Source organism: Mucor mucedo (genome assembly GCF_025094135.1).
Source record: "Mucor mucedo strain NRRL 3635 chromosome Unknown EV154scaffold_21, whole genome shotgun sequence".
Lineage (NCBI taxonomy): Eukaryota > Fungi > Mucoromycota > Mucoromycetes > Mucorales > Mucoraceae > Mucor > Mucor mucedo.
Genome location: NW_026252305.1, coordinates 213,521 through 227,618, shown reverse-complemented (window position 1 = coordinate 227,618; position 14,098 = coordinate 213,521). Strand labels below are relative to the sequence as shown.

At 36.7% G+C, this 14,098-nt stretch overlaps 5 protein-coding genes across 5 annotated transcripts; 2 read left to right on the top strand and 3 right to left on the bottom strand.

The window, feature by feature from the left end:
- Window positions 1-112: 112 nt before the first annotated feature.
- Window positions 113-1,960, bottom strand: EV154DRAFT_125407 (major facilitator superfamily domain-containing protein). The gene is made up of 4 exons (XM_051593977.1): window positions 1,858-1,960; window positions 1,566-1,794; window positions 1,057-1,495; window positions 113-985 (listed from the first exon to the last, which is right to left on the bottom strand). The coding sequence occupies exons 1-4, from the start codon at window positions 1,866-1,868 to the stop codon at window positions 483-485; spliced, it is 1,182 nt and encodes a 393-aa protein (XP_051460306.1). The 5' UTR covers window positions 1,869-1,960; the 3' UTR covers window positions 113-482.
- A 479-nt stretch (window positions 1,961-2,439) lies between these two features.
- Window positions 2,440-3,403, top strand: EV154DRAFT_581481 (uncharacterized protein; the record flags this gene model as incomplete). The annotated part of the gene is made up of 4 exons (XM_051606644.1): window positions 2,440-2,450; window positions 2,513-2,593; window positions 2,648-2,780; window positions 2,867-3,403. The coding sequence occupies 4 exons, from the start codon at window positions 2,440-2,442 to the stop codon at window positions 3,080-3,082; spliced, it is 441 nt and encodes a 146-aa protein (XP_051460305.1). The 3' UTR covers window positions 3,083-3,403.
- A 464-nt stretch (window positions 3,404-3,867) lies between these two features.
- Window positions 3,868-5,088, top strand: EV154DRAFT_478940 (uncharacterized protein; the record flags this gene model as incomplete). Its single annotated transcript, XM_051598222.1, has 4 exons — window positions 3,868-3,948; window positions 4,153-4,350; window positions 4,588-4,717; window positions 4,790-5,088. 4 exons carry the CDS (start codon window positions 3,868-3,870, stop codon window positions 5,086-5,088), a joined length of 708 nt encoding a protein of 235 aa, XP_051460304.1.
- Window positions 5,089-6,015: 927 nt separating this feature from the next.
- On the bottom strand, window positions 6,016-8,565 carry EV154DRAFT_549573 (OPT family small oligopeptide transporter). Its single transcript, XM_051604874.1, has 2 exons — window positions 8,273-8,565; window positions 6,016-8,203 (listed from the first exon to the last, which is right to left on the bottom strand). Exons 1-2 carry the CDS (start codon window positions 8,503-8,505, stop codon window positions 6,133-6,135), a joined length of 2,304 nt encoding a protein of 767 aa, XP_051460303.1. The 5' UTR covers window positions 8,506-8,565; the 3' UTR covers window positions 6,016-6,132.
- A 2,499-nt stretch (window positions 8,566-11,064) lies between these two features.
- Window positions 11,065-13,154, bottom strand: EV154DRAFT_385646 (uncharacterized protein; the record flags this gene model as incomplete). Its single annotated transcript, XM_051595039.1, has 6 exons — window positions 11,065-11,184; window positions 11,254-11,332; window positions 11,405-12,150; window positions 12,325-12,872; window positions 12,941-13,030; window positions 13,091-13,154. Coding segments are annotated over 6 exons (1,647 nt in total), but the record flags the coding sequence as incomplete, so codon positions are not given.
- Window positions 13,155-14,098: the final 944 nt, after the last annotated feature.

The window sequence follows — 14,098 nt, the reverse complement described above, 5'->3', positions numbered from 1 at the left end:
TAAACAAGACAATTTATTGAAATTAAGGACACACAACAAAAATCACAAACAAACAAACAAACAAACAAACGAAATTCTATTTATCATACATGACGATAATGACGGGAGGAGCCAAAAGATATACACCTGTCACCATTTCCACTACCTATTTTTATCCATTAACCAGTATACCACCCATCAAGACCCTAAATTTGGCTCCTCACCTATAATTCATCATCGCATCATCGCGACGCAGGCATTATCCTGGTCCGCTAGATAAGGGTATAAATCTCAGCCATAACAGCTACTTTTCTCGTGAAAGAAAAAGAAGACCGAAAGGCACCCCTTGATGCAATAGACGAAATATAAAAAAAAGGCCCGACAAAAAACCATAAGAGTCCCCTCCCTTGACTGAGATATGCAGAGTTTCGTCCTTCCCCGAGAGAGAGCTCCTACAGCCCTTGTGAACCTATTTATTAGAAGAAAATGTAAATTGATGTTAGTTATACTTTAACCATTGGATTCCAACCAGCGCGCATCACCCGTAAGGCCAGACAGAATAATCCACCTACAGCCATTAAGAGCCCGCCCCAGACAGCGGCATAAACATAATTAGGCGGTGTACTACGATTAACAATGGCTGAAGCAATAGGTGTACCGAATAGATATCCAAAGGTGTTTGTGAAATATAAGAGCCCGTTGGCTGCAGCTATATTGTCATATCCCGCAACTTGAGGAAGCGATGCTGGGAATAAAGTCAAGTAGCCCCCACCAAAGAAGCCATAGAGAACTGCGAAAACCCAGATTGTAGCTTCAGTACGAGCGTTCGTCCATATAGCAAGACTCATGACACCGGCCAAAAAAGTGCAAATAAACAAACCATTGATTCGACCGATACGGTCACTTGTAAACCCATTTGCTAATTTTGAAACAGCATTGATAGCCGACATGATGGCTGATAAGTTTGTACCCACCCAAGGATTCAAGTTTAAAAACTTTGCATAGGCTACAGCAAAAGCAAAAGTGCATTAGCAAAAAAGCAAAAGAGAAGGTCAAAAGGTGACTTGTAGTACTTACATGGTAAAAGGAAAGACGGCACAAGGTATCCAAAGGTTGTAGCAAAACCAACCAGTAACAAAATATTGAATTGAGAATTTTTCAACAACACCTTTTGTTTTTTGAACATTTCTAAGAGGCCCTCGTTATCCTGATCTTGTTTCAATTGTTTCGCCAATTGAGCCGGTGATTGTCTCACAAAAATAGTAGCAAGGATCAAAAAGAAAAAGCAAATAAATCCGGCGATACGAAGAGACCAACGATAATCGAGATTCAAGATGGCTGCCTGACAGATATTAGAGATGACAAGACCACCAACTCCAGACCCGCACATGGTGATACCAACAGCTGTACCTCGGCGACTGGAGAACCATTCTTGAGGAGCTCCGATACAAGGAAACCAAGCAAACGATGCCCCGATGCCAAACATGACTCCTTGAGTCAAATACAAGTGCCAAATCTAATAGCGTATTAAATTACTTTAAGTATCCGACAGTAATGATCAAAAAAAAAAAAAAATCTGGTGTTACCTCATGACTAATACTGGCTAACATCAAAGCAAGGGGGCACAAAACTGTGGCAATGGCCAGCATTTTTGTATAACCAAGTTTTCGGACAACCCATTCATTGACCGGACCAATGATAAAATAAAGTGAAATACAGATGGATCCTATCCACGACAGCTGATTCATCTCCCCAATATAGACGGATTCGTTGTAGTTGCGCAAAAATAAACCCCAGGAATAATTAACACCATAACTATGGAAACAGATTATTTTTAAAACTTGTATTTTTTTTTTATAAATATGAAAAGTGACTTACATAGCAAACATTCCCTAAACAAAGATATAAAAAAAAAATAGATATAAAAAAAAATAGTTAATAAATTGATGGGTCAATCAGATTTCATCTATTACGCAAAAAGATCCGAAAACAACCGTCCAAGCAGCTCGACCACCATCTGGAGCATCTAACAAACCAACCTCGCCGTTATGGATAGTTTGATTGTCATCATTTTCTAGGTGACTGGAAGTTGATATTTTTTCATCCATTTTGTAAAAAAAAAAAAAGAAGCAATATAGTGTTTCTGTGGTTTTTGACAAAAATGATACACTTGAAAAGTAATGAAGTAAAAATAGACTGTTGTTTTAAAATAATTCATCCTTTTATATTGCACAATCGATCTGGGTTTTAATGATGAGTTTCTTTCCCGCCTTGAGTTTAATGAATTCTACTCGTTAGAATTGACTTCAGTTAACGTTGTCCCATATAAGTGGATCGGGAGCATTTAAGTATTGTAATAGATACCTAGTGCACTGTGCGGCAGTAAAAAAACATGATCCGTGATGCAAGTACGGTGGTGATTCTTGGTGATGATACAATGCTCGGCAGTACTGGTGCTTGATGATGGCCAGGTAAGAGTGTCTCGTCTTCGCACACCTTATGCTGATCGACGGGACCTATGTCGAATACTTAGAACACCTGTTATCAATCCAGATGATTTTCAACCCGCAAAGCATTATGACCTGAGAGCAGTAGAGAATATTGCTGGGGCCCGGTACTCTCAATTTTACTTTTAATTTATGAGTAGTTATCTTACTTTTTAAACTAGGATTGATATGATGTGCTCTCCACTGAATACTATTGTCACTGAACGTAATGAGCGAACAAGTGCTATAGATGGTGTTATTTTGGTCATCAATAACCTATTGAGACCATATAATGGTTATTGTCCATACAAGATGGTAACTTTTAAAATTCGATGTATAAATGAGTCTTGTTCATTGGTCTGTAATCATAGGATTGAAGTCGAGGATGGAGAAACATAAAGACACAAATGGATGGTGTTGTAAGGATTTTAGATGATGAAGCAGCAGTAATGCTGATCGAATTTGAAGGAGGGTTTGTCGATGATGACCAACACAAACTGGAGAACGATACTACCAAAATATATCGCAATGCCTCAAGATTCATCAATAGCAGTAATAGTAGCTCCGAAAACCCACCAAGTATTTTTGTTGTGATCAACTATCATTCAATTGGTTGATAGGGATCGACAAAACCTTTGAAACCCTTTAAAAACCTTTCGAAATTCTCACTCTTGTCACTGACCGTGCATATGTAAGAGCCCGCACAGCAACGTTGGATGTCCCCTGTTCCCCGAATGGCCTCAGAACTGCTATGAAAAGGCTTCCGACTGTTTTTGCTTGGTGAAATATGGTCATTGCATCAGTCAAAACACGGTCCTCTTTGATAATTCTAATCTCGAAACCATGCCTGTCCTCTTACCACCCTAAGCAAATATTTGCTTTCATACATCATCGTCTACCTATTTCACCATCATCCACCCATCTCATTATTGTCTGCCCATCTTATTATTGCCTGCCCATCTTATCATTAGGCCTTCATACCAAGGCCGTCCAGACGGTTTTTAGGCGTTCGGGCGGTTTTTGCTCCAAAAATGATTTTAGCAATTTATATCCATTTGTACAACAAACTAGACGTATTTCTAAAATGCCAACACGCTTAACTATCTGCTTTTTACTGTTTTGTGAATTAAGATTTTCTTTTTGAGAAGAAGGTCGAAGTGCAAGACATGGAAGAGAGTCGGTCCTGCACTTTCGGGTCGAACGATTTATTTATAAATTGAGAACCTATAATAGGAAATCAAAATCGTCCGGACGGTCTTGGTGTGAAGGTCTATTGTCTGTCCATCTCATCATTATATATACGGAAAAGTAAACAACTAACGCCTATAAAGAAGCCAGCTGTCACGCCGTTATCACTCAGTTGCCTAACGGCTAGGTTATCCTTGTGGGTGTATAAGCTCGTATGCTATCTGGTGGTCAAAAACAGCGTATTGCAATTGCCCATGCTAGCTTGAAGGATCCTTCAATTTTGTTAGTAGACAAAGTAAATTATCACTTATTACCCTTGCATCATCGTTTTTCATTGAAACTAACATTTTATTAAAGGCTATCTCGAGATTATGAAAGAAAGCCAACGCTGAAAGTAGTGCGGATTTTTGTGGAATTTGTACTGTTACCGCTTTAAATAAGCAATCTTACTTTGAGGATTGCTACTTTCATGCTATTATGCTACTGAACGTCCCCATAGACTTGCCGGACAAAAGGCTTACTTTCCATCTATTGGTTAAGGACTCAGTCTTGTAAGGGTAGTTACGCAAGCGCCGTTGGCAATGGCACCATTACTTTCCAGCAAGTGTTTACAACAATACAAGGCGAATCCCTCCTATGCTTAATAACCTTCCCTAACTATTTTATAGCTGTTGTGATTGCGTCTGAATCTGCTGGAGTGAGTAGTGTTTTTGCTAGAACTTTTTCTAAAGCTAAATATTCTGCTATTTTGAGAAAATTCGAGAGATAAAATAGTGAATTAAGAATAAAAATAAGAAATTTGACGAAGTAAAATTATCAAACTGCAAAAAATAAACTAAGGTCTCTATTATACAATAAATTGGGTTCTTTATATACATATTCAGGGCTGGCTGAATATCAATCATTAGAGTAAAACCTGTCAAATATACAATAGGCGTATTGTCAATTGAAGATCGAGCATCTCATGGTGCCTTCGAGAATCTTGTTATTGATGAGCGATCATATCATTGGATTGAGTATTATCTGGAATAAATGTATGACTATTGTTTTCTATATATTGATGAGTAATCAATGCGTAGTAAATAGAGTGTAATAGCATGTATTTAATTTAAAAGTAATGCAATAATGATTTATAGAAAGGTTTATCAAAGAAGAAAGAATTGATGAAAGAGTTATATTTGTATATCAGCTCGATCACAACATATTTCGACTTTTGATGTTCTTGGGTCAAATTCCTAAAGACGTATCAAGATGTAGTGAAAAGATCTACCTCAGTTTTATGAAAATTATCGGTCAAAACTACAAATTGTTTTCCAAACAAACACTTCTAGTCCTTAAAATTCTAAATCCTTCAATAGATAAATTTTCTTATTGTTTTAAGTATCCGTTTTTAACGCATCTGTATTTAAAATCATTTCTAGAAGACAGAAGTTGATGTGGTGATCCACCTACTGTTGTTATCAATCACACCATAAAACAATACTAAATTAAATCTCATTTCATCATCCCATACATTATTACATCACAACACGAACTAATTTCTTATACACACATTATATTATATCCAACTACAAACACTATTTTAATGCCGTGTAACTTATCCATCAAACTAAATTTAAAATCCGATTTATCTTAACGTATATAAATATGCAAATTGATAGTTAGAATAGGATCATCTGAATCTTTTAATTTACTTTTACTCTTAATAAACTCTATAAGCAGTCTCAAAGTATTCTATTGCTTTTACATTTATCTTTCTATCCTTAACTATCACAGTTGAAGCAGATTGTGAATTGCTTAAAAAGTATTTTTAAATACTACAATAGTAATAATTATCAATTAAATCAATGATAAACGTGTTGATAATTTTAGTAATTTATTTTAAAAGCAAGCTCATGTTTCTCTCAAAATATTTGCTTTTTTTTTATAAAAAATTGCTATTGTTTCTGGAGTTTTGTAGTTACTTCAAGTTTAGATTGCAAATCAAGTTGGTGGTACAATGTAAAAATGGTCTTGATCGCTGCAAATACGTTTTCCGTTAAGTTAGGTTATTAGCTATATTCCAGAATATTATCATCGAGGGAATCTCCTAGAAGACTTTTTGTTACTATAAGGAATTAGTATGAAGAACCCCGGGAAACTATCAAGGTTTACAATCTTGATCCATTTTTTATTTAGGAATACTTAGACAACCCTTTTATAAATATCCGCACTCGTGTTACCCGAATTAACCTGTGCATACAAGTGCTTGTTATTCACGACTCCTTAGAGTTTTTTTTATTTTATTTTTTTTATTTTTTATTTTTTATTTTTTATTTTTTTAAAAAAAAAAGATTGAACGCAAAAGAAAGTCAGGGAATGTATTTGTTAATTACGCAAGGTTAAAAATTTATTGGTATTAGTATAATATTATTAGTAAATTAAAAAGTGTGTGAGAGGGATGTTTTGTAAAAGAAAAGAAAAAATAAGGTGGAATAAACTATTCGCACATGACACACTCGCCATAGCCGTTATTAAGAGCCAAGTTACAATTATCGAATAAGGCATTTGAACCTTGACTACCATTACCCCACCAGTCAGGCGTGTAACCTGAACCGACAACCACAGCAAACACAATAAGGGTACTGAAAGCAACACCAGAATCGAAAGCAGCAGATGTAACGTAGTTATATTTGATCCACCATTCAAATCTGTATCTACGTAACCAGAACATGAAGATGAAACCAGCGGCGAACCACATGGAGTAATTAAGAGGAACAGCAGGAGGCATCATACCAGTAGAATTGAGGATAATGGGAATATGGACATACTTGACCCAACTGTTAGGATATCTCTTGGAGTAGAAGTAGAAGGGAATAGGAAGAAGTAAACCAATCAAGAAGAACCAAAGTGTGGGATAGTAAGGAGAGGAAGGACCGAACATTTTCTCAGGACCGATGGCACCCCAGATAACAGAAGCGGAATAGAAAGTCTTGGCAGAAGGACAAGTGAAAGGATGACCTGCGGGGGTACACACATCCTTAACAGTGTCCAAAATCCAATTAGCAGTAATCAAATTCATAAGACCGGCAAGACCGGTACCGACAAGCTGAGTCCAGAACATAGCCTTAGGAGGGATTTTGGTATAATGACCAAGCTTGAGATCACTAACAAATGCAAGACATTGGTAAAGAGAAATATAACCGTAAGTCTTAAAGGTAACATTGGCAATGGGATGACCAGGAAGGGCATAACCAATAATAAATTCAGTGACAACGTTGAGACCGGGTTGTTGATTGGTGATAGATTGAATAATACCGACGGGGAGTACGAAGATGACAGCCAAAGCAACAGCGAGAATAAGACCCCACCAAGGAAGGTAAATGGGCCAGACATAAATAACAGCAAAAGAAACACCGAATGAAATGAAGAAGACAGCAAGATACCACCAGTGGGGAACTTCGGGATAAGCACGCATTAACTTTTGATGAATATCCTCATTTTTGTTTTTGTTACGAGATTCTCTGAATTGTCTAACAATTTCCTTACGGTAGTATAAGAAACAATGAGTTAAGACACTAGTGACACCAGCAAAACCAATACCGTAGGTGAAGGCAAAGAAGGTGGTCATACGAAGAGGACCATAGATTTCATACTTGGCAGGATCCAAGATACTGTTCTCATCCAAGACAAGACTGTTATCCCAGATCTCACCCTTGGCGTTAAACAATTGAGCAGTTAAGATAGGGAATCTCTTAGCGTCCCAAACATTAGAGTAATAAAGAATAGGAACACAGACCCAAGCAATCAAAACAAAACCAAAACAAATATTAGCAATGGCCCAGAAAGGTACAACTAAAGGAGAACCCAAGAAAGAGGTGAAAGTAAGCCAATCAAAAGAGAGGGCAAACATACCCAAACCATTGTTACCACCGGTAAGTTGAGCCAAAACTTGGTTATCTTGCTTAATATAGCAAACCCAAGAGAAGTAGGTCAATACTTGGAAGAAGTAACCAGGGAGCCAGTAGTAGACGAACATGCCGGCGAAACAGTAAGAGAACCAACGAAGACGAGAAGGGCCAGCAGTGGCTTTTTGAGGATCGTGGAAAGAACGGAAAAGAGCAATATTTGACAAGTTACCAGGCCAGACCATTTCAGCGGGGTATACAAGGTAAGGACGAAGCAAACCGGCCATACCATAACCTAAGAACTGGGTGGTCCAAATCAATAACAGACCGCCACCATAACCCAAGTTTTGATTATAGAAAATACGTTGGATGACAACAATATCTACAGCATAAGCAGTACTGTAACTACAATTGGCCATGACGGTAATCAAAACATGTTCCTTCATGTTAAAAGGTCCAGGATTCCAGAATCTAGACTTGGGAATAACTCTTGCCATGAATTTACCGAGAGGGTAAGTGATAATTTGGATAACAAGAGGAGAAACTGATAAAGAATTGTTTCTGAACCAGAAAAATTGGTTGACAAAACTAAGCACCAAACTGAAGACGATACCTAAGAACCACATACGGAAGGTATAAATAGGGAGAGTTGAGTCATCAGTGCTATAAAAGAAAAAAGAGATACATTTATTAGTACAAGTTATGATAAAACACTATTTTGTAGGTATTTACTTTAATACAATAGCAGCAACTTCTTCAATAGGGGAATCATCAAACTTGGCTTCAGCTTCTTCAAACGTGTGCTTCTCGGCATCTTCAAGAATATGTTGATCTGTAAAGAATTCTTCGGCCTTTTCAGAGGATTCGACCTTTTCAGAGGTTTGAAACTTTTCAGATGTCTCGACTGTTTCTGTCGTAACATATCTTTCCTCTTTATAATCAGAGGATACACTGGTTCCAGCCATGTTTTATACTATTAAAAAAAGGAAGGAAAAAGTGTAAATTATTTAAAATATAGAATAAGGATAATGGAATACAAATTTTGACTTTTTTATTTTATTTATATATGCCATAAAATAAAGTTGGGCAATATTTTTTTACCATATTTAGACACTTAAAAAATGGATCACAAGCTCCTTGTACGCCCACTGTTTTTGGTGAAAAACACCTAAATAAGATACTGAGCTTGTAAAGGTGTTAAATAAATAATGTCAATTGAATATCACAACCAGACGTTATACGTCTAACATTTCTCATTTAAAGGTAAAACAATGAGTTATTGGAGTAAAATTATTAAATATAGATATATTATCAAAATATAGATTAAATACTGTTCAACCAAAAGGGTTATTTTAACTAAAACAGTCAATGTTACTATCTGTGGGTAACCGATCATCTGCCTGATAACCGAAATAACGCCAAATACATCAAGTAAATCAAAAGGGTGTAACTCTGAGTTGTGCAAATTTGTATCCAGAACCCTAATGACTTTATAATACCTTTTTGGTATTTTCTGCCTAGTTAAGTCTATCTATGATCGAAAGGTGAGTCGATCCTGATTTTGTGATTGCGCATGCTCTCATATTCCCCTAATTGATATCTCTGTGCTATTCTATCTTTTTTTTTGTGGAGATCGTTTTTGAAACACTGGCACCTCTCACATGTTTTTCTGCTCATTCACATTTTTTTGGCGGTCAATAAAACATAATTACACAAGGAACAGTCGCCGAAGTAATTTTCAAGATTGTGGTAAAACACAAAAAGTGCCTTTGCGTTTTTATTTGCACTCAGATTAGGACATTGGACATTTAACATGCATCTTAGTTATTTTTTGTCAGGTGATATCATGTCCATTTTCAGCAGAACTGGTCAATTGATTGGTTCCATTCCTCATCATTTTTTTTTTTAGATGATCAGTCCTCAAATTCATCACCGACTAGCATACAGTCATTCCAATACCATAATTTCTCTCAAAGTGCGGCTTTCATTTTCACCAAAGGTGGTTTTTTTTTTTTTTAATTTTGAGATTTTCATGGCATCTCCAAACACTTGTTGCTAACCATGACGCTTATCTATATGAAACATGCAGGGCACGTATGTTAAAAAGATTTCAAAAGGTGCGTTTAATTTACGTCGCCATATTTTAACTATCCACAAAAAATCAATGCCGCCTAAAGAGGCAGACGGCAACTACTTATCGTCATTAATGGATAAATCATTATGAAGGAGAACACGCCAGATGCTGTCCGTCTTGTTAGGCATGTCACTCTAATTTCGAATGGATAAAGAAGCATATGTCTACTGTCAGAGCAAAAACACCTTGTAAGACAGCAAATGATGGATGTAGTCGTCTCATTATGGAAGGATCGAGTAAAATCTTTGAGACAAGCATATGACTACTGGCAGGATCAACCAGATAACTATTATTAAATATTACCAAGGAAAATATCGATCATACTCAGGAGGATACGGTTAAAACTTTACATTCATCCATTGAAGTTTCGAACGCATTCGTGCGCCGTCATACTGCTGGTTCGTTATCGAGTCTTTGTACTGATTTATCATTTTCTCCGCAGTGTGTATGCACCACTATTACTCTATCGCACCACGAAAATAGACAATAACAACATTGTCAACTATATCCAAACCGAAGTACGGCATGCGGATGTTCCAAATACCCTCAATATTAGCATATCATGGATGGAAATTTTTGAGCTTGTTGCGTATCTGTTTACATCCCTTCGAGAGCAAGAAAGGATAGTACAAACGATAAAAAAACTCGGGGATTGCCAATGTCAAGGATACAGATCGTGCGTTGCATGTTTTATATGACATCAATGACTGACCTCTTCTATGAATAGTGTTATCATTTCAACCCAATATACCCCGTTTACCTTTTTCACTATTCCTATGTTTAACGAACTAAATACTTGTAAAATTTATTAATAAATGCAGTATTTACTAAGAGCCCTCCCCCCCTCTCTCTCTCACACACATACACACACACACATTTTGGAGTGCCCCCCCACGAACTTGATTTTAATGGCCGCCCTTAGGAACTGGAACGACTGTAGTGGAGACATGAAAGTTTTTAAGCAGACACTAACTTTATCGTAATCAACCCTGAAAGATAGTGCTGCCATCAGAAGGAGAAGAAGAAAAACTTTATCTAATCTGAATAAGGTGAAATGATAATTTATTACAAACATGGAAATATTAGTTATTTTTCGAGGTTTATTACACTTACTTGGCGATAATTGATACGTGTTACAAATGTAGTACTGCCTTGATGAGGGAAAAATACACAAAACAAGGTAATGTCGTACCTAAACAGCTTTTACTAATCCCATTTTCTCAAGGTCGCATGACAATTAATTTCTTTTTTAAAAAAAAATCTTGCAGAACCTGCTGTTATTCATTTGATAGAAAAATGAAAAACATTTAAAAACAACATTCGAACACCAGTTAAACATTAACCAATGATAAAAAATAAAAGCGGACTTGATGGTATGTTACACTGTTTATTATCTTCGTAATCGTAAAAAGAAGGCATTCTTACTGTATACGCTATCTGCTGGATAATATTTATCATAAAAATTTACAATAAATTCCTCAGGCTTAAAACCAAATTTTTGATACAAAATCTATAAATATGAAAAAAAAAAGGTATTTTAGTAATATGAATTACATGAGCATTTAATAAGCATTTATACCATGGCATTATTATTAGCAGAAACATGAAGTGTAATGTCTTTACTGATTGCAGTCTGAAATAGATGGTACAACATGAATCTAAAATTAAAAAACCCTGCTGTTAAAATTTTCGTGTGATTCTGTTATCTTTTTTTTTTCTCACACACTTACTGTCCTATGCTAGCATTTCCCCACCCTTCATCTACAGCAAAATAGGTAATATATGCTTCGGGAGTCATAAAAGCACATCCAATGACATGACGCTTGTACAATGCAACAATACTAAACTCCGGGAACAGGAGAGACTCAGATACATCAATTCCTTCCCAAAAAGACCTACTTAAGAGTTGATTCACTTGAGCCAAATGTTCCTTCTGAAAGTACACATAATCGATGCTCTCGCCTGGTATAACGCCATCTGCCTTTTTCCCCTCTGAAGGTTTACCTTGACATGCCTTGATTTGACCCATTAATAACATACGCTTTGGTTTACTTTGGTAATCACGTCGAATAAAAGGTCGCAGTTTACGTCCATTCCAAGAAGAGAGCCACGGTTCTTCTCGTGTAATAGTTTCACGTTGACGAATGGAACCAAATAACCGGGAAGCGAATGATGATGAATAAGGCGTAAAAGTAATTTTGTCCAATAGATGCTGCTGGTCATCTGTCGCCTGATCCTCTTGTTGATTGGATGCCGGAGTTATGATAGTTTCCTTAGAGATCGGCTCCAATGCATGTTTAGGAGTTCTTAATAATTGTATAATTTGTGTATCCATGTCAAATAACTTTATTCCCAGATTCCGCTTGAGTCGTCGAACGGCCAATTTACGCTTATACCGACATGCTGCATACGGTAGTTTTTTTGATGAGTGCTCTAAACGTTGTAATAAGGACCATTCCTCTTGGGCTGAAAGATGCTGATTAAATATCCCCCCTGAGGCTGGCACCGTGTTTGTCTGTTTTGATAATTCAATTGGCTTCTCCTCTTTCAAAACGGGCGAGTCCATTGTTATATCATCATCCATTGACGGAGGTAAGGATGGTTGTGTATATGTGGGTAATGTTTCAATATGCGTTGTTTCTGGCTGAACATCTGATACCAGTTTGGGTTCTGCCGGTGGTGGTGGTGATGATGGTGGCGGCGGCGGTGATGGTTGTGTTTGTTGTGGTTGTGGTTCTGGTGGCGGTGGCGCAAATGTTTCAGGCGCTTCTGGCGATTTGGATGTATGAGGTTTAGATGGAGATAATATTGGAGAAGTTTGTTTAGGTGCAGGTAATGATGGTATGACGGGTGACGATGGTGGTGGTGGTGGTGAAGGAGATTTTTGTTCCTGCTTCAGAACATACGTAGGTCTCGCCACAGCGACTATATTCTGTTTCTTTTTCTTGGGTGGTTTTACATCTTCATCGCTAGATAATAACTCGTCAGCAGAGGAAAGTTCTGATAGTGAACTTAGATCCAATAGATCAGGATCTGGCACCTCTTTCTTTACTTTTTTAGGCTTTTTTGGTGGTTTTGTGATTTCATTCTCTGGCTTTGTTCGTTTCAATGGTCTTTTGATATTCGCTTTAATTCTGGTTGCCGATTTGGATCGTTTTTCGTTGGAAGGCGGTTCAACCTTATGCAGCGTCCACCAAGCTGCAATGCACAACAATAAAAAAAAATTAATTATTCCATAAAAAGAACATATTGGGATTATATATTACCACTTTGATGAAGCTTCTCGAACCCAGAAAGAAAAAGGTTATTGTGTGTAGACAGAACACTTGCAATTGTATTATTCCAAGTTAACGATCCTATTAAAGAAAGCCTTGTTAATGTACACGGAGATATTCATGGGTTTGAACTGATTTTACTTTGCTTGTCAGGTACTAGATAGTCCCAGTAATCATCTATAAATGCACACACATCCTCTTTCCACCTAAAATAATAGTGCTCTCGTCTATCCTTTTCCTCTTTTTTAGAGTCTTCCACTTGTGCTTTTTTGATGAGGTTGTAAATGACTAGATGTACTATGGCGATCCAACTAAGTCCCTTTCTTTCAAATGTTTCCGGTCCTTGATTACAGACAGAGCAATTAAATGTTCCAAACGTATCGCCGTATAACAATGGCTTTACCATGCAACTAATGCAATCTAAAATCAACGTGTAAGGGCGACATTCGTGAAGACTTCTTTATAAAATTTTTACCTCCATGAAACAATTGACGACATTTTTCACAGCGAATGACGGGCTGATCGCTTCAATTATTGAGATTAGTAAAGATAAAAAAATAGTGGTGTTTATGGGGACATACTCGTTTATGTCTTTACCGCAGTAGCAGTATTTATTTTCAGTGTTTCTTTTATGATCACTATCCCAAGTTAAAGAATCCAACTAGGTAAAGATTTGTTAGTATTTTTGCCGAATCTCTGCCAGGCTCCCAATGTTACATTGTAAGGAAACTTTTTTTCAGTCATGTTGCGAAAAAATAAAAAAAAAAAGTGCGTGCAAATAACACCTGAGCCTGAACAAAATTTGGCTACATTTTTTTTTTTTTTTTTTATCATTTTTTTTTGGATATTTTTCTGACTGTTCTAGAAGGTAAAGAGTTATGCATGATGCAGTAAGATATTTCTACGCCCAGAGTGCGATTGGAAACCATATTTTAATGTTATCGGGTGCATTACATCAAAATGCTGGTTCTTATCTATACTTTTTTTTAACGTTAGAAATGTGTCGACACTATCGAGACGGGTTGGAAAACGAATTGGGTGTATACATATATTTATAAAAACAAGCAGGTAACCAAGAGCTAAATTGGACATATTTTCAATAGGATAAAAGTGAAGAACATTATATCTGCATTGATTAGAAACAAGGCT

What these genes read in the sequence shown, in the direction of transcription:
- EV154DRAFT_125407 (XM_051593977.1), bottom strand. An exon ending in TAGCCAGTATTAGTCATGAG is followed by an intron (nt 1,496 to 1,565) that starts GTAACACCAGAT and finishes ATACGCTATTAG; the next exon opens with ATTTGGCACTTGTATTTGAC. An exon ending in GCCGTCTTTCCTTTTACCAT is followed by an intron (nt 986 to 1,056) that starts GTAAGTACTACA and finishes CTTTTGCTGTAG; the next exon opens with CCTATGCAAAGTTTTTAAAC.
- EV154DRAFT_549573 (XM_051604874.1), bottom strand. Translation starts at nt 8,505, where the DNA reads ATGGCTGGAACCAGTGTATCCTCTGATTATAAAGAGGAAAGATATGTT. An exon ending in GTTGCTGCTATTGTATTAAA is followed by an intron (nt 8,204 to 8,272) that starts GTAAATACCTAC and finishes TTTCTTTTATAG; the next exon opens with CACTGATGACTCAACTCTCC.